Genomic DNA, 20,785 nt, shown 5'->3' with positions numbered 1-20,785 from the left:
ATATAAAGAAAGAAAGAAAAAAAGAGCCTGTTGATAGTGGCAATTCAACCAAGGAGGCAAGAAACCTGGGAAGAAGCAATCCAAATAATTCAAAGAAAATTCACTTAAATGAAATCAGTATAAATGAGGATTGGAAATTCCTCTTGAGTTTCTAAAATTGTACATTAGACTAGTATTAAAGATACTTTACTGAAGTGTGTATAATTCTTGTCACCTTTCTTGACTTTATGGAATACTTTTTGTGGGGGAAAAGAAGGTAGGTAGGACCAAAATTGTAAAAGCTCATGTTTCTAATCTTGTTACAAATAATATTATGGTAGCACAGTGGTGGATTCCTACCAGTTTGGACTGTTCGGCTGAACTGGTAGTGGTTTAGTGGCCTGGGCTGCTGGAACCGCAAGCGACCCAGGCCTGCCACACCCCCGAACTGATTGTCCGGTCACTTGTCCCACCCAGTCACTCCTTACCTCCTGGGCGGCTTGCCTACCTAAGCTGCCTTGCCTGCCTAAGCTGCCACATGGTGCCTGCCCTGTGCCCCAAATGAGCTGCCTCCAGGTAAGTCTCTCTAGCCCCCCCCTCCCTGGAGCTTGCTGCAGTCCCCCCCCCCTGGGTTCGCAACCTTCCCTTCCACTGCTGCTTCCAGGAGTCCCCACGAGGCCCATTATGGCTCCCAGGGGGCTTCAGGGAGGCCTGCTAGGCCCAAAATGGGCCGTAGGGGTGCCTAGCAAGCTTCCCTGCAGCCCCCTGGGAGCAAAACAGGTTGCTGGGGGGGAGGCTTCACGGGAGAAAGAAATCCTCACCGTTTGGAGATCCCCAAGTGCATGGAGCAGAGGTCTTCAAACTTGGCCTCTTTAAGACTTGTGGACTTCAACTTCCAGAATTCATCTCTGCTGGCTGGAGAATTCTGGGAGTTGAAGTCGACAAGTTTTAAAGTTGCCAACAGGAACTTCCTGTTTTTTATAATAGCAATCATCAATCGATACCGTTCCTGTTCGTACTGTATTGTATAAATGTGGTGTACATCTAATTTTTGTGCGTGTGTATTTTATATGTTTGTTAATAAAAATCTTTTTAAAAAAATAAAGTTGCCAAGTTTGAAGACCTCTCGCATGGAGCTTGAGTTGAGAGCTTATTGAAAGTGTTGCTACTTATCCTTGCTCAGGCTAAGGTAATCAATAGTGGAGCTCTAAGAATGCCAGATGATCAATGAAAGAGAAAGAAAGAAAGGAAGGGAGAAAGAGGGAAATGAAAAAAGAAAAGAAAGAAAGAAAGAGGGAGAGAAGGGAGAAAGAAAGAAAGGGAAGGAAGAGAGAAAGAAAGAAAAAAAAGAAAGAAATAGGGTGGGTGGGAGGGAAGGGAGAAAGAAGCAAAGGAAAGTGAATGAGATATGGATGGATGGATAGAGGGAAGGAGGGAGAGAGAGAGAGAGAAAAGGGAGAGGAAGGATCACAAACTGGCACTAGACGCAGCTTCGGAGGATGCTTTGAAACAGCACAGCAATCCAGGGCTGGAAGGGACCTCAGAGGTCATCAAGTCCAACCCCCTGCAGAGGAGAAATTCCCAGAAATCCCCAGGCATTGCCAAAATCTCCCCGCCCCTAGAAAAAAAAAACCAAGAGCAAAAACTTAGAAAAGGGGGCTGCTGTGTATTGTTTAATGAACTATTAAAATTGGCAAAATGGACGGCTAAATTGGCCACGCCCACCCAGTCATATGACCGCCAAGCCACTCCCACCTGGCCACATGACTGCAAGCCATGTCCACAAAATAAGCCACGTCCACAGAACCGGTAGTAAGCTGCCACTCTGAGGAGATTCCTGTGAAATAGGCATACAGCAATAAAGTAGCTAGTGTTGCATCTAACATTATAATATTGTCAAGACTGTAAACTGACAAGAGTCTCTTGATTATAGAGGTTAAAACTATACATGTTTTTTGTTAGTTGTTTTCATATATATTCTGGTATATATTCAGGATGAATTAGCTACACCCCGCTCTTATTAAAACAGGAACGCAGTATCAAAAACAGCATTTATTAATTTTATTTTTTTTAAAAAATAACCACATACTAGAAATTCTATCTTAGTTATTACTTTTGCTTTATGTAAAAGTTAGGTCAATGCAATCATTTTTTCAAGGTAAAGCTGTGGCATAACTTTTGTAAACTTTCAAACTATGAAAAACTGTGTGTTGGTCATGTTGTATTAGAATAGCAAACTTGGGATTCACTGTAGAACTGACCAACAACAAACTTGAGGACAAAATAATGGTATGAACTGCACCAACAGAAATCATATGTTACTTTTTGGCTCAATTAAAATAGGGTTGTAATAAAGCCCAGCAAAATGCTTTAAGATCAAAGCATAATTTTTTGAAAACGACAAACTAGAGAGTAAATTATGTTCTAAACAGCTGCAAGAACTGTAGAATCTTGGCTTTTCCCCAACTCACTAAAAACAAAGATATTCCAACTGTCAACAGTGCTTAAACTTTTAATGCAATACATCTGATTATTTCAATATATGTTAATTCCAGGAACATCATTGACAGAAATGAGTATTTGTAGCTCAGGGTTGAACTGTGGGATCCTTCATGCTCTCTGAGCTTGGTGGTTTTCTAGCAGACATTTTGTTACCAAACTAAGTAAATTATTAGTGCTGATGATGTTACCTAGTTTAGTAACAAAACATCTTCAAGAAAACCACAAAATTCAGAAGGGACCAAGAACCCAAAGTTTTTGCTTTATTTCTTATTGAATCCTGGACTCTACACAATCTTTGCTGCTGATGCTAAAATATTTCAGGGATGCTCTGAATAACCTGCAGACTTGGCAAACGTAAGAGAAATCATAATGCCCATTATTGTCAGGCGCAAATAGGAGTTGAGTTCAAAGTACAGAAAGCTTATTACATGCTACCTATATACATGAATCTGATCTACTAACAATCAAGGCATATTGGCGCTAGATAAGAGTCAATGCAATTCATGAGGACTGATAATGCATTTAACGCCGCCTTCGGACTCAGCTTCTAACCTCCTATGATTATGGCAGCTAGTGCAGAAGCATGGCTATTCTCAGTCTCCTTTTATCCTGTTTAGTTATTAGATTTTCCTTCAGTACTACATATCTGCAGTTGTTCTTATATGCCCAATTCGCTACTTCCATGGTATATACTGTTGAAAAGCAAACCACAAAGATAAATCATGAAGGAAGGAATGTTACTGCTTTTCTCTATTATAAGCTTTCCAGGATCATTTGACCAACCACTGATCCAAAGAGAAAACCTAACTAACCAAAGATACTATCACTCAGAACTGAGTATTAGTCCATGAAGCATCAAATGATTCTTTCTGTTCTTATACATGCTGCAGTCACAATATAAAACAATTTTCAGGAAAGTCAGCTGCAAAAACAGGTGTCCTTCCCATGATTACAAATTGAAAGCAAGGGTATCTACTAGTTAGTTCTATATCTATTAATTGAGCTCCCAAACTGGATTACCCTCAATGCAGCTCTTTTTTCCTTAGGGCACAAGTGTCAAACTCGTGGCGTCACATTGCCATCACATGACATATTAAGACAGTTTTTCCCTTCACGGAGCTGGGGCGGCCGTGGCCTGTGTGAGATGCATCCCGCCAGCGGGCTGCCAGTTTGACACCCCTGACTTAGGGCCTTTACTTAAAGAGGAAGAACTGCAGCGATTGTTTGTTAATCAGAAGTTACTCTGTGTCATTAAGAGCCTTCCTACTCCTGCTAGTGCTAGGATATACTAAAAAAATAGGAAATATTCTGTTTTGAGCTCAGAATGATATAATCCATGTTCACTGCACCTTGTTGGAACAAAACATTAAATAAACCAGTGCCCTTGTAGCAGGAGTGAAATTCAGCAGGTTCTGGAGAACCGGTAGCAGAAATTTTGCATAGTTCGGAGAACCAGCAAATAGCACCTCTGGTTGGCCCCAAAATGGGGTGGGAATGGAGATTTTGCAATAACCTTCCCCCAGGAGTGGAGAGGGAACGGGTATTTTGCAGTATCCTTCCCCTAGATTGTGGTGGGAATGGAGATTTTGCAGTATCCTTCCTCTGCCACACCCACCAATCCATGCCCACAGAACCAGTAGTAAAAACAATTGAATTTCACCACTGCCTTGTAGCTGCTTTCCTTTTTTGAATAGTAGGATTCAAACGTAAGTTCTATAAGCTACCCAAACTACAGGGGGAAAAATATCTCAATTGTTCTTGCTATCAGAAAATGTTTCCTTAGTTCTAGGTTGGTCCTTTCCTTGATTAGTTTCCATGCATTGCTGTGTCCTGCTTTGAAGGTTGACCCCCTTCTTCTTTGTGGCAGTCCCTCAAATACTGGAAGATTGCTATCATGTCACTCCTAGTCCTTCTTTTCATTAGGCTAAATATACCCAATATACTGTTCTTCATATGTTTTAGCCTCCAGTTTCCTAAGTTAAATTTGAACTGCTTGTTATACATTGTAGAAAGACAGAAACCCTATTTTTTCCTTGCTCCTTTTCTGACTCTGTTTCATGGTTCTTCAGCAATAAAAATTAGTTTGCAAATAGCCACAATAGTGGCATCTTGTCTGTTTACGAAATGGCTAACCAGGGACTAGCATGCTATTTGCAATATGCATTGAAGGGTTTATTTCAGTGATATATAGAAAAAAGTTCCTACTCTTACTGATTATCTATTCAGTATTCTGTTACTCTAGATATATTTTGCTAATGAATTGAATTTAAAACATAGGTAGTCTCTATGCAAATCACATACACATTTGCAATAATAGTAGCAAAAAAGTTTTACTTGCTCTGTAAGTATATGCACAATTCTTTGGGTATTTGTGCCAAGGATTAAGAAAGTCAGCATTAGCTGAATGGATAACTAAAGTACTATGTGGATAAAGAGCTATCAGGAAAAAGATGGCTTTAAGCCATTTCATCTAACAGTACTAATTTTTTTTGCATTTTTATGTTATACTTATCTAATATTAGCCTTGCTGAATACTCCGAATCTGGCAGCTCCAACCCTAAACTGTTAGAAGCATTTCTGTCATCTGAAAGGAGCCAAATCCCTCAATTGTTTTATGCTATCAGACACTCAGAGATGATTTATTGAGCACTGTAAAAAGAAAAGTTCATTTTCAGTGTGTCATTCCATTATGGGGATAATATAAATAACTAAAATTGCAGAACATTTCATAACTGTTGGAACATTGGCATAATCATTTTATGTTCTTATCAAATATTCATTCTCTTCCTTTTAACTAAGGTTATTTTGGTGCCTTTCAACTTTGTTTACGTGCCGTTTCTATCTCCCTTATCCTCCTTTCCATTTCCTGTTTCTAGCTGCTCATATGATTTCAGCATTCTTTCTTTGCCATTGCAGCTATGTGTCCACCTTTGTACATTTCTAAGAAAGAGCATGATTACCAAGTAATGCTTCAATGTCAACTTCTTTGAACCCAAGACCTTCTTTTTGTTCTTGGCTCTTCTTTTTGTTCATAACCTTAATATCTTTTGCTAATAATAGTCATTCTTCTGTTCTCAATAAAAGAACAGAAAAAAAGCTCTAGCAAAATTAGCAGTCTTCATTTCTCTAATTCCTCATATTTCAGGATTCTATTATGTTTATGTAAAATATTTAAAGCTGTATTGGCAAATAGCAATCTCTGCTACAAACCTGCTAACCTGCTAAAACCTATCTTCTTTTTATCTCAACTTTCCATTGACCTTTTAAGGTTGTTTTAAGAATTACTGAGAGAACATATATGAAATGGTGTCATCACTTAATCCTGTAAAACACTTCGGTTTTAGTACCAGATAATTTGATCATTAAGGTGAAAATGTCTGCTGCAAATTTTATTTATTGCAATATATAATATTACATTGCGTTTTTATGAAGCTAAAGAATAATCCCATGTTTCTACATAAAGAAACTGTGCAGCTAAAATAGGATGGGAACTTTCCCAAGAAAGGCTAATAAAACACATTCTGTCTTGCCCTTGATCAAATGTTTTTTCATAGTTATAATCTGGAGTAATAACTATGAACTACATCTAAACCAGATCTCCTTTTGTCCAGATGGGAATAGGCTGTAGTTTGTATGTTAAACATTACAGAGAACCTGCCTAGCCTAATGAAGCTTTCTGGTAGTCGTTTAACAGCCAGTTAACTAGAAGAATAAGCTTTGCCTCTCTTTCTGTATGATATGTTGGAGTAGTCTCACTGAAGAGAATACTAGGAGCATTTGCAGCTTTTTAAATGATTTAATAAAGTTACAGAAACTACAATAGTCTCACCTACTGTATGAATGTCTAAATGCCATGAAAAAAAATCTCTATTCAGCACGCAATATCTCTAGTACAAAAGAAACAATTTTGGGAGATGAGTACAAGGAAGACAAATATTTCTAATTTTTTGGTTGAATTATGATTCATGATATAACCAAATTGGCTAAAGTGACCCTTGCAAAATCTGATGTTGTACGCCTGAAGATGCAAGGAGGATTGAGGCTTTCAGGTGAGTAGATATATTTAAAGCTCTACACTGTTACAGTTCAAGACAAATAGGAACATGGCTCCTTGTAGCAATTTAGTACAGTAGCAATTGAGTGCAATAGTACGACTATTGTGTGCTGGCAATTTTTTTTAATATACAGCAAACTTGGAGATTAATGATCCAATTCTTCAGCTTAGATGACTGAAGATGTTAACAGCATTGCTAATGTATCAAAAAACATAATTACATAAGTATTTTGATTGAATGACACCGGATCATTATTCTCTTTCCAAATCTCAAAATATGTGATTCTTAATATTTCTGAGTACCTATTGGAAGCAAAGATTGCCAAGGGCAATTGGCAAGAAAATAGTATACTTTCAAAGCCTACTTTCTGAGTCATAGTTTAAGATTCTATCTTTTGCATTTTAAGTTATGATTTTTGGTAAACTCATATTAACTAGAAATAATCGAAGTTGTTGTGGAGCGAGATTCTGTTTTTCCAACAGAAAAAAAATCCTGATTTTTGTTGTTGACATCTTGTAGCTACACTAGATTGGGATTGCCTTTTTCAAGGGTCTAAAATTAGTTCTCAATTTTGGTTGTTAGTATTTAATTGACCTTTAACATGAACACATTTCAAGCCTACATTTCCTCCCGAAGACTAAATACTGGATTTTAAAAATGAAAACTGACCCTTGAAATGTGGATCCTATTTTAAATATGAATGTCTATTGTTATATATTGTTATATATTATATGCCACATGACCACAGAGACATCTTCAGACAGCGTTTGTTCTTCAGCTTTGAAACGGAGATGGGCACCGCCCCCTAGAGTCAGGAAAGACCAGCACATATGTACAAGGGCAACCTTTACCTTTACATATTGTTATATATTGTGACTACTGGATCAATGGATATTTTATAAGAACATTTTCTAAAATATTAGGATTTATTTTAAGCAAACTGTTACATTACCTTATATAAATTTAAAGAATTCATTTAAACAATGCTGTCTACTTAGAAATTAATTATATCCATTCAACAAAATAATCTTAGACAATTTATCTACCTCTGCAAACTCTACGGCTCTAGTTAAATAATATCAGCAACTAAAGAGTAGCTAATCATTCTAAAGGTGCCTATGAGAATGATTCAATAACAATCTAAAAATCTAAGATAGCATGGCCAACACAGAGAATACTCCTTTCCCTACAAACTATCCCCCAACCATACACACACAAACATGGTTGTTCCTGAAGATCATTGGAACTGCTGGAATGTTGTGCAATGCTATATAGTAGGCCAGAGAAATGAAATAATTTTGATACAACCAAGAATTTTTAAGAATGCTGATTATCAGCAAGGTATCTCTATGAGTAAAGCAAGGATATTATCATGGCATTTGATATCTAGTATTTAAATTCCCAGGATTAGACATGAACAATATATTTTATATTAGTCCTAAAGAGTTTGTTTCTGTCCATAAACCGCAGATAATTATATTTTATTTGAGTGTAAGACATTGTAATGTAAGTTGTTTAGCAAGCAAAATTTTCACATGATGCATCATAGCTATCTTAAAACAAATTTATTTAACTGGCATAAACACAAAAAAGCTAAGCTGAATGTTATAAACATCCAACATTTATTACAAAATCAACTTGAGTAAACTGGAATAATAAACACTCAACTGACCAACTAAATGTGCGATTGAATCATTGTTCTCTTGCAATTAAGATTTCTGGTTTCATTTTGCACTTTGGAATGAAATAGGAATGTCAGTTTTTTAATGAACGTTGTTGAGACCTTGGTGCTCTCTGAGCTACGTTGATTTGCTTGCAGAGGTTTGATTACTGAATAGGTAACATCATCAGTGAATCTTAAATTAATGAATAAGTAAAGTTTAATTTAATGAATTTTATTTCTAAATAATCTCAGAAATGTGGATTTTTCTTGCTTTTTAGTTTATTTACTTCAAAAGTAGTTAATTAAAGGCTTAGAAAATATTACTGAAATGTATCCCTCCTTTCTCAGTAACATTCCCAAATGATGAGTTATTCTCTGGTGGATTTAGTTCTCCTTTTCTAAATAATAAGAGAACTTGAATGAAATGTCCCGAAACAACTTGGGGAGGAGTTGTAAAAGGATGTACATATATTCAAGCTGGACTTTTTTTTCACTAAAACCTGTCCCCAGTTAATCTATGTGGAGCTTGCCTCCAACTAGTACTTCTAATTTTTAGATACAGTTTGTTTTAATTTCAGCTGAGGGAAGTGTTCAATTCAAATTGTTTCATCCTGAAACAGAATGATCACATTGGAAGAGACTTTATTTTTTCTACAGAGACTTCACTGGTGACTTCCATGTAGCTGATAAATCAGTAGAGTTCAATGCTCCATCATTCACTCTATTATGCATCTCCAATCGAGCAAGACTGGGATAGAAATGAACTATTCCATCTTTACTACAGAGAGGTTCACTGTTCTTTGATTCCATGGGAGTCTGTATATTATCAAGGGTAATGTGAAATCAAATAATTCTTGAGATCTTAACCTTGAAAGCACACCAAGCTAAGCTTGAGTTTGAAAAGATGATTAACTTCATGTGGGCTCGTTTTTTGGTTAAAATTACTGACTCCTTACAAATTAAGAATCAGGATGATCTGCAGGTTCCAGGTTTAAAAAGTTATGGTGAAAAGCTATAATTCAAATATGACCAAGGATGCAGGTTATATATAAAAAATCCATGCTTCAGTATAAAATGTTATTCAGTAGGGCTAAGCAAGATTCCTATCTAAAAACACTGTTCAGTCTCTAGATAAGCAATCTGAACTAGACTGAACCCGAATCAAAACTTTCCTCCTATGCTAACACTGTAGCTGCTATCAAGAATGCCCATATCAGGACTTCATTGGACATGGCTGCAATGTAGCATGTAGCTTGCTCTCCAGTGAATTTGTTAGATATGAGCATAAACTTAGGGGCAGTTCTCATCTAAAAACAAGGCAAACATGGAGAACTAAGATACCACCCAATAAGAAATAATAAGAAACAGTCTTGTGCTTTTAATTAAAACCACAGTTTTTTTTCATGTCTCATTCATTTGTTTGTTGTTGTTATAGAATCAAAACACAAGACTTTCCTTTTAATGAAAAACAGCAAGCATTTAAATAAGCTTTTTTTTTACTTGATGCAGACTTGTAAAAGCCCATGAAACTGCCTTTTGTAACTATGCCAAAGCAATTTTTGAACCTTTCTAAAATGTGGTCTCAAGACAATAGTATCTTATAGAAGTAGAGAAGAGTCCCAAATAGGTTTTTTTTTAATTACCATTACTGGTTTCTGCAGATGCATTTGTAGCTAGTGTGGATAAGGATCAACAATGAAAGGGAGCTAACATTTTGAGGTGACTCATTCAATTTTTCCTTTGTAGAATAGTTAACACTAAATAATTAATTGCTTCAGATAAAAGCATGCAAAACATTCTTTTAATTCTCCTAGCTCTAATCAGACTTGGAAAAAAGAAATGCGGAGAACATTACAGGTAATCCTCAACTTATCACCGATCTCTTAATGACTGTTCAAAGTTACGATTGACGTGTAAAAAGTTACTTATGACACGTCCTCAAAATTATGACTGCCACATCATTCCCGCAGTCATGTAATTGCATTTTGGGCACTTGGCAACCTGTGCACATTTACAACCTGTGGTCATGTGATAACATTCTATGACACAGTTTGCCGTTTTCCAGCATAAAACTCACATTGGATAAAATGCTTTCATACTTATGACCACAGTAATTCATTTAATAAACACCATAAAACTCTGCCTGATCATGTTGTGTCTCAACCTACAACTGCAACAACTTACAACCAAAATTCTGGTCCCAATTGTGGTCATAAGTCAAGAACTACTTGTATTAGAATATTTGGGTAAATGCATTACTATGTCAACTTTTTCTATAAGGTAGCCTTAAAAAAAGCTATAGGGTTCTACTTCATAGATGGCAAACATATAGTGGTGAATTTTCCAGGTAGCAATTGATTTCTCATTATGGAATAAATTGTGTAATTCAACTCTTCATGAAGAAGCTGTCCCTGGATTTTACAAAACAACTACCAATTACGGACATCTCTTTCTTGGGAAATGGCTAGTTAGCTACAGATGCATTTGAAGGAAGCTGCTTGTGTTGACCAATTTGAAAATGATTTCAGGTTTGGATGTGAACCTGAAAGAGATTTCGTCACATTTGTTGTTCCTCCTGGATTATTCAGCAGCAACTGGTTCCTTAAGCATGAAATCTTGATGGGAACAGCTCTATGGCCTGAGAAGTAAAAAGGCAGCACTGTATTGCAATAGCTCTTTTTCTAGCTGCAGGCTTGCTACAAAAAATAGCTACGGAAAATTCCTGTTCAACTTATTTATTTCACTGAATTCTGTTCCTTCCCTTGTCCTACTTAACATATTTTGGGTACTGCTATCTACAAGTTTGGGACATGGTAACACTAATGTACTGTATCTGTATTCAATCTGAATCAGGAGTGATAGACAGTTGCCTAGGGGTACTGATGGTTGAGCAAGGATCAACAAATCAGTTGATCCTGGTAAGACTGACATGCTGACTAGATCTGAAATTATGGAGATAATGTCTTCTATATGACTACATATCTGAATACATGAATACAACTTTTGGATCCAAAGCTTTAACTGTGAGGAACACGCATGCACTTCAAGCTGACATGGCAGACATAAAACTTCATAAAGAAGGATAGCATGACTTTACTTATTCATTCCCTAATCATTCATCATTTGGTATACAAATACTTTCAAATTTCAGGGAAGCCTCCAGAGGGTGAAAAATGGACGAAAATCAAGGCCGAAAATCAGCCGGCCAGCATGCGCATGCCTGCTGGAGCTGATAGGGCAATGCCTCACATCCTCTCAGAAATGGCTCCACGTGCCACCTGTGGCACACATGCCATAGGTTCGCCGTCCCTGTCCTAGAAGGAAGTTCTCTGACTTGTTGACCTATATCCTTATTTTCTTCTAAGACAAGCATGGAAAAAATGGTTTGGGGCACAACAACAAACTGAATAAATAAAGTTCAAGTATATTAGTGATGCTAACTTTTTTTTCTTTTCTAGAAAAAGCTTAAAATGTTTCAAAAGTATTCTTAACAAGCAACAAAATTAAGTGTTTGTTAAGAAAGAAATCCATTGATGTTTATGCAGCACTTTTTCCTTTTGAAATGCATGAATATCGTGAACTTTCTCCATTAGGTGATGGATAAGAGACGTATCGCAAACAAATAAGTTGCAAAAGTTGGGTTTTATACACAAATGTCACAATTACATGTGCTCCTTGCTTAACAACCACTTTTTAGTGATAATTTGGACTTCATGGTTGCATCATCCCCATGGTCATGTGATCATGACTCAGGTGCTCAGTTACAACACCGCAGCACCCCTTGGTCATTTGATCATCGTTTAAAACCTTCTTACAAGCAAAGTCAATGAGGAAGCTGTTAGGAAATCTCAAATGGCAACCATGTGAAGCCCTTGCAAATGACCTGCAACAGTTTGCTTAGCAACAGTAAGTGGAAGTGCTGTTTGCTAAGCAGTACATCGTGTCATGTTGCCCTTTACAACAACATTTAGTGATGGACGTTCTTGTCCCTAATTCCATTCTTAAACGAGAACTACTTGTGTTTGTTTGCTGTGTATTAACGCTTACCACAAATTCCTCCTGATAAAAAGGAGATAATTATTATTACAGATAATTAAAAATAAAAGGAATTAAAACTTTAAATAATCCCATAAGGCAGTGTTTCCCAACCGTGGGAATTTCCAGGATGGGACTTCCACTACCAGAATTCTCACCAATTGTCATATTAGCTGTACTGGCTGTGGAATTCTGTGGGTTGCAGGAAGTCCATATTCCTGGAAATTCCCAAGGTTGGAAAACCCTGCCCTAAGGCAAAGATCAGGAACATGACTAAAAGAAAAAGGAGAGAGATATCAGTGAAAATATAAGTTGCTACATGAGTATACTAGAAGTTTAAAGCTTCTATTTCCACTTTACACCAACATCTAAAGATATACAAATAGACAGCTGCTTCTACAGCACAGCAAACCCTTTCTTCCCTTCATGCACTCTATGTACACCACGCAAATCTAATCCAGGAGGTTGGGAAATCCTTTGATTTTAGAACTGTGCAGAGAGATGCAGAAAAGAATGTCCTATCATACTGTCAATTGTGCTGGCAGATAGACAACACTAGATATCAACCAGAAGGCCATAATTTCATTCATTTAAAGAACATTTTAAAATTCTAAAATTTGTGAACTAATCATGGTTTGAACAACCCCAGATATCCCAACTAAAATCTTTCAGGCAAGAAATAAGGGAAAGCAAGTGAATCTAAGGCTTATATCTGCTCATGTTTGTAATGCTGATCTCCATAGTTTAATATATGTTCCCACAATTTTTATTTTAAAAGTAAACGTATATAACATGACACCCAGGACATATAAAACCAAGTATTGTATACACCAAATCTAAATCAACCTCCTTTTTATAAATTCCACTTAGAAAATGTAGCTTGCCAAAAGATTGTTAAATTAATAGCCTAAATAAATAAATAAATAAATAATTTTATACTATCTTTATAAATGCAAAAATAGTATTCTCATCTACAATAAAGTACCTCACCAACAGCTAAAAAGGTAAACCAAAAAAGGGGGCATTAGCTCAGGATATGGACATCTTTCTTATTAATACAAATAAAATATAAATCCTACAAAGATCAGCAAAACATCTACTGTATTATCAAGTAAGACACAAGTGTCAAACTCGCCATGTCACTGTCACATGACGTTTTGTGACATTTTTCCAATTCGTGAAACTGAGGTGGCCGTGGCCTGCATGTAACACATCCGGCCCGCAGGGTACCAGTTTGACACCCCTAAAGTAAGAGATTATTTTCATATATAAAATCGTTCATGTGTGCTTTTCATTGTCCTTTGTCTAAAAAGCAGAAATCTCTCAGCAAAATAATTATACCTGTTCCTGTGCCTCCAGATCTTTCTGTTGCAGCTTTTCTTCTGCAGAGTGCACCTGATTGTGATAACTTTCAATCTCATATTGTAAACCCTGAAACAATATTAAAAAAAATGCAATGAATTTTTCCAGCATTACAAGTTAACAAAATAAAAGAAACTGTGCTTGCACCATTCATGGATTTCTTAAGTTCCTTCGTGAAGTTGCCCATGTAATAAGTCTCCCCCTTCATCTCAGTAAGTAGCTAGTTCCTTTCTACAGCAGCCCTGGCAAGCCAATAATAATTGTATTAGCTAGAATAAGACATATAGTATTACTTTGCTGACAGAGAAAAAATATTATAAAAACTCCTGCAAGCTCATGCTTATTGCTTCTATAAGGACAACATTAGGCCAGTGGGACCAATTTACTGAAAATATAAAACAGCTTCCTGTGTTGTATAACTTAGGTGCCAAACTCAAATGCATCTATAACAAGATTAATTGTTGTTCCCAATGAACTGCATTTATTTTACAATGATTTAAACCTGTGAATACTTTGGATCTATTATACATTTTCCATTCAACTATGCAGAACAGACTAGTCAGCAAATACGGAATGTGATTCATTTGGGAACTTAAGACGCATTAAAGCAAAACCTGTAAAGTGCAAAGCTTCTAAACTGGCTCAAAGCAACTAAAATAACTCACAGTACAAATATTTAACAGAATCCTCTTCTATCTCTCTTAAACAATAATGGAATAGTGTATGTTTAAATCATTTACAGGATGAATGGCAATTCAGATAAGATAAGAGGAGTACTTGTGATAGATCTTGCATAATTGTTTTAAAGTAATGCCAAGAGTTAACTTAAAACTATTAACAGGGCTGTACAGCTTCAACTTCTTCTGATGCCAAAACGTTTAGTCAATAGCACAAGAGAGCTTCAGATCTCCTCCGTTCTGTATTATTACGCACTGTACAAATAACAAAGCATGTATAATGGAAGTCCATCAAAAATGCATTGCAACATAACAGCCTAAACTGATTACTAAGAGAAAGATTTGCTGTGTCTTTTCTTGTCCCTTCATCTTGAAATTGTTTTTCACTATATTATACCAAAAAAGGGGGGGAGGAATGACTCTTGAATGTAAATTTTGTATCATGTGAGCAGGCTTATGCCTGTGAGGGGATAAAGCAACATGATATCCACAGGCACCTTCTGTTCTGTCTACAAAGTACTTTGGTATTATCCGCAATTTATTTTATGTGAGGGAAGACTTCAAAGTAATGAGCTAACCCTCCATGCTGTCTGCCATCTTTATTCCACAGAATGCCTCTGGCTCCCATGAGACTCAGAGAAATTCTTCAGAAATAAAGGCTAGGAGTGGCTGGAGGCACACTCTTGCTTTTAAGTTCTCCTGGCCAGCTGGGAGGCAGAGGGAAGGAAAAAACTCTTAGCACTGACGGAGCCTTAAAAAGAAGCAAGATTTAGAGATGACAGCGAGGCAGGGGAACAAATGGGACTAGGAGATCGGAGAGAATGGAGAGAAAGCATTTAGTCTATTTGGGTTTTGATGAAACCATATATTTTCATAATGACTAATAAACAGGAGATTAAAAATTAATTCAGATGTTTGTGGTGAGGTTCAGATCCCACTTCTACTTCATTCATGTTCTAAAAACTAATTTACTTAATTTTACTTATCTTTTTGTATTGTGATTTTTTTAAATACAGATGTTTGTGACATGGTGAACAAAAATGGCAAAGCAGAACCTGTAGAAATTGGTGTCTATCATGTCTTTCACTTTATTCAAAATTCCAAGTGCTCCCAGAAAAACTTTCAAGTATCCCATGCAATTCTATTTTGTATATTGTGCTATACGTCAAATCCAACCTTTTAAAACGAGCTTTTGGCTCCCTCTGGCAAGTACTTCTAACATAAATAGTACTTTCTAAATAGTTGGCATTATGGAGAAAAAGAACATGTATAAAATTAATGGCAACAGTTTGCACATTTTCAAACCCAATCTAATGAAATTAGCTATACTTACATTTTTGAAATTAATGGAATAAATAAAAAGGGTCATTAGGTGTATTGGGTCTCACTAAATCTTACTGAATCAAAATGATTTCCTATCTAGATCTTTTGCTTTGGAAGCTGGCATTCACTGGTTATAGTTCTCCATATATTTTTTTCTCTTTCATTCTGGACAAGCTGGACAACATTCAATAATGTTAACTTATCATGGGTCTTCAAACTATACACTGGGGCCATTATCATTCGAAAAACATGAAGGGAATGAATGAGGATTGATATTCTGATCCTTAATATCAAGGGACACTGAAACCAACATTTTAAAAAGCTTGTACTGATAGTCCTCAACTTACAATGGTTCATTTAGTGACCACTTGAAGTTACATCACAAAAAAAAAATAACGTATCAACCCTTTTTCACATTTATGACCACTGCAGCATCTTCATGGTTACGTGATAAATCAGACGCTTAGCAACTGTCTCATATTTATGATGGTTGCAGTGTCCCGGGGTCATGTGATCACCTTTTGTAACTTTCGGACAAATAAAGTCAACGGGGAAACCAGGTTCACTTAACTATGTCATAACTTAACAACTGCAGTGATTCGCTTAACAAGCCTGTATTTGCATTAGTTTCAAAGCAGCAACCCTCTTCCCCTCTCCTCTAAATCTCAACACAAAATGATGGGTGTATTCTGAACTCTTTTTTAGGCTTGTGCCTAAGCCTACTGCTATTTACAAATCTAGTGAAACCTATATTTACTAGCTCACTGATAAGAACAGAAGGACAAGGACCACTGTATAATGACTACTTCTATTTAAGGAGAGTAATTCCAGCATGCTACAAATCAAACTGAAATGCTATTTCCAATTGTGCAACACTTGTGTAATGTACCATTTGTTCTTTTATGATGTGGTTTGGGACGATTATCAGAGAGTTAGTGAGGATGGTCTTGCTCTGAATCAGGATTTATCATCAGAATTATTAGATTGGACAATTACATTTCTTTGTGAAACTACATGAGACAAACTGACAATGGATGCTTCAAAAGTAAAAACTGTAAAAAGCAAAAAGTGGGTTTTAATAGCACAAATAATATATTACAATTTATTATTTTAATTTGCAGTATTAGTGACATTAGTCAAGCATACTCATGCCATCTCTCTCTTAATAGATTATAATAAATATGTGCCCTAAAAATAACCCAATAATTTTGGAACATTTCTAGTTTTAAAAGTTAATAGAAGCACTGTTTGCAAGCTATTAAAATACTCAGTTGAAGACAAAACTGCCCGTGTTACTGTAAAGTGAGTAGAACGTCAGTGTTCTGTATTGACAGTAAATCAGTTTGCAATGTTTAGATTATTATATATGTTTCTTTCACCACTTCTCTTTACACAAATGAAAGATAAACATTATGAAGGGGGAAAAAGGAAGAAAGCTGTGAACATCAAAGGCCTCTCCCTTTCCCACACCAATCTGCCAACTAACCAAACTTTCCAGTCAGAGCTATAATAAAATAACAAGTTCACATGATGTTCAAATGATTAGTTTCTAAATGTGATCCCTCTCATGAATTACCGATTCAGTAATGGTGGATCTTATGACTTCTGCATAGGACTCTTTCTTATATTTATTAATTTGAATCTTGCTTTTTATTTGGGTATGCAGAGGGCTCCCTATTCTTATTTTCTCTGAACCTTTTTTCTATGAACCTTTGAGGTTCTTTAAAACTGAGTGGTCCTTAATCACCCAGTGAGATTCTGTGCTAAGGGTGGACAAGACCTCGAGTGTCTCTACTCCTCAATCCTAGTGCCATGTCTTCATCACATGATTGTCATAGGCAATTAGCAAACAGTATGGATACTTCAAATTTTTAAGAGAGGATCTGGTAGGAAAATATAAAAATGTGTTTTACCAACACATCTATACTGATGCCAAATTTTCATTATAAATATTCTTCGGAGTCAAAGTGGCCTCTAAAGTCAATAACAAGGTACCAGATGTGGAAAATAATGATGAGAATATTTAAAATTATACCATGTTTTTTCTTCCTCCATTCTTGAAAGTTACTTGGGCACATGTGTTAGAATCAACCTATTTGAAGACCCTCAGTATCAATGAAACTATCGATCTGAGAGTAATTCACATAGCAAAATACTAAGACAAGTGTTTTTTTCACACAAGACCAGCTGCTTTGTATGGGTGACTCACTTCTGTTACCACACATCCATAGACAATTCCTACATATTTGCTACATTGTAAAGGCTAGGTGATGAAAGGAAATTTTATAAATAAATGGCATCTGAGCCTTTTCTTACCAAATAAAATGTTACATGAGATTGAATCATTGACAGGTTTTCTTCTACATATAAAAGAGGTATATTTAATAGTAAATATTGTCAGGAAACAATAACAATAATAGATACCTTATATAAATTCATTTGGGATCCAAATTTATTCTGCCCAAGAAAAAGTTGTCTTCATCTGCTAAAAAGCCACCTTTCTTCAAAACAGTGCTCTCCGAATTTGATTTCCCTAATTATCTATATTCTGTACTTTAAAAAAAATACTTTTAAATAATTAAAGTTTTGGGATGCAGTGAATGTTTGCTATTTCAGTTATTTTTCAAGTGACTTATGAACAGCTTTGCTGTGAAAAGTTATATTATAGCTGACCTTTGAACAAAAAAGTATTATGGTTTGTTTTCTTATTCAGGTACCCCATGTGCCGTCCCATCCCATCCTTTGAACAGTACTTAAAAATCAGATAAGGTCTACTATAACAACAGGAGTGCATTATGGAAGAGGCAATTTATTTGATTTATTGATACAAGGGGAAAAGATATATAATGTACTTTAGAAATGTGTTACTTTACCCTAAAACTGAATAAAAAAAAATATTATAATCTTGTCACCAAGGTCACCTTACAAAGATTTCTAATTTTTTTTTCTATATAGAAAAAATGTCTTATGGCTGATCCCTGACCTGCAATTATCAAGGATTTTTAAAAAAAGATAATCTATGATTAAATAAGGAAGGCAGTGTTTTCAGGGTATGTACCCAACAGTATTTTTTACTAAAATTTTGTATACATAAACTATATCAGAGCTGATTTTATTTATTCATATTTTATCAACACATGCTTCCATATGGTTACATGCAAACTTTTACATGAAGAAATCTTATGGTGACATCATTTAAGTGAGTAGGCACAGGATTCAGGTCAGGGGACTTCAAGATTTTTGTTATCCTAAAATAATAGAAAGGCATACCTTTGTTTCTTGGCGTCTGCCTATAAAATTTGGCAACAGGATTTCCAGGGCCTACAAAAGACATGACTTAGAAGCCATGTTGCTTCCTTCTGGCATACAGACTCTAGTTTAGGAGTACATGACTCAAAAACCTCAGCTGTGGAGCAATCTAAAGTGATTTTCATGGCTTATGTAGATAATTTGAGTCCACATTGAGTCTTTCAAAATGATTTTACCAGATGTTTACCACAGAAAAAATATCATGGGACAGTTTTCTAAAAGTGGTATGAAGTATATACATTACTAGAAGATTCAAGAAAAATTCTTGTACTACTAGGGTAAGAAGTCTTGCAACCTGACTGACCTGCACCTTAATGCCCTATGAAAATGTTTATTTTTGTGTCCAGTTAAAATGCAGCATCATTCTTACGGCTGTTTGGAGATCATTTATCAAATGGTTAGGAACTATGCTTTTATCCATAAAGTGATGTTTTGTTGAACATGTGCATAAGATTTTTATATGCATTGTAATAAATAAAATTAAGGGAACAGGAAGTATGAATAAAGAGTTTTGATATAGAATTGTTAGGAAATCCACTCATACTGCATATTCAGTTACCTCTTTACAAAGCCACCTATTTGTGAAAGAAATTTGAAAAACAAATTCTTGTTAACAATCAGTTTATCCTATAGGATTTTATTATAAAGCAATTTCACAAGCCTGCAAAAATGGATCAAATAACGTGGGGTGGGGGAAAAGAATTTTACTAAGAACTCTGCCAAGAATATTATAATAGTTGAATCTTTTTGTATCGGTATCCCAATTTTCTTATGAGATGCTTAGAGCAGCACCATATTCTTATAGTTCTACAAGGGAGGCAAGACTCCCCCCCCCCCCGGCAAAAAAAAAGACTATCTCAAGTCTGTCTGGCAACTTCATGTCAATTAAAATTCTGAATTTTCCTTCCGTCCCTAGAAATTCAAGACTGTAGGTACCATTCCTGTTGCGGTATGTGGACTGTATCATTAATTTGACATGATGTGGATTTACATTACAAATCAACTTACAAATGAACAATCTTTATAAGGAGATATCATAGTTATTTTTAAGAACCATGCAAAAGTGACCCAATGAGATATGATATTATCCCATTGGCTAAAGTGAACATCAATTTGCTGTGGTGTCTATGATTTTTGCTGGAAGCCACATTTTAGCTGTTTGCTTTTCTATTCCAATTACGATGAAAACTGATCCCACCAAGTTGGAGCTTCATTTCTAAAGCTAAGGAGAGTGTTGGCTGGGGAGGACAGCTTTTTGACATGAAAGCAGGGGAGGAAAGGCTCCCCTTTTCTGTATTGCTATTCTAATGAGAATCATCCCAGTGAAATTGATCATTAAAAAAAAAGGAATGCAACCACAAGCAATACATTGTTTATCCTACATAGTACAAGTTTAGAAATCATTATCTATCCCTGTTGACTATACCAATTATCATCATAATTCCTCACTGTTTTGGATAACAGCACTTATAGACATGAAGGTAAAAGTAAAGGCTTCTCCTGTCTAATCATCTCTATTTCCTAGCTTTATTTTCCCAGCATTGTCCAAAGACATTTTCTGTGGTCATATGGCTGGCATGATTATACACTGATGCACCTGCAACATTGTTACCTTTCCACCAAAGTGATGCCTATTTATCTATTTGCATTTGCATACTTTTAAACTGCTAGGTTGGCAGGAGCTGGAGCAAGAACGGGTTACTCATGACGTGGTACTTGGGTCACAACTGCCATCCTTTCAATTGATAAACCCTGTGTTTTAACCGCTAGGCTGATGCATCCCCTATTATAGACATAGGCATCAAATAACCTAACTTCTCTAGAGAAACATACTCCAGCAAGAGCTTTCTCTTCTTTGATTGTACAATTGAGACACCCTC

The 20,785-nt window shown here is 36.0% G+C and overlaps 1 protein-coding gene across 4 annotated transcripts in view; it reads right to left on the bottom strand.

The window, feature by feature from the left end:
• Positions 1-20,785, bottom strand: part of CEP112 (centrosomal protein 112) — a 277,780-nt gene that overhangs the window by 23,159 nt on the left and 233,836 nt on the right. For all 4 annotated transcript variants that reach the window (XM_032211002.1, XM_032211004.1, XM_032211003.1 and 1 more), the window contains one exon: positions 13,576-13,665. In XM_032211002.1, coding sequence (XP_032066893.1) covers positions 13,576-13,665 — 90 coding nt within the window. The remainder of the gene's footprint in view (positions 1-13,575; positions 13,666-20,785) is intronic.

The sequence above is a fragment of the Thamnophis elegans genome, chromosome 2, assembly GCF_009769535.1.
Source record: "Thamnophis elegans isolate rThaEle1 chromosome 2, rThaEle1.pri, whole genome shotgun sequence".
NCBI classification, from domain to species: domain Eukaryota; kingdom Metazoa; phylum Chordata; class Lepidosauria; order Squamata; family Colubridae; genus Thamnophis; species Thamnophis elegans.
This window is presented reverse-complemented; position numbering and strand designations above follow the sequence as displayed.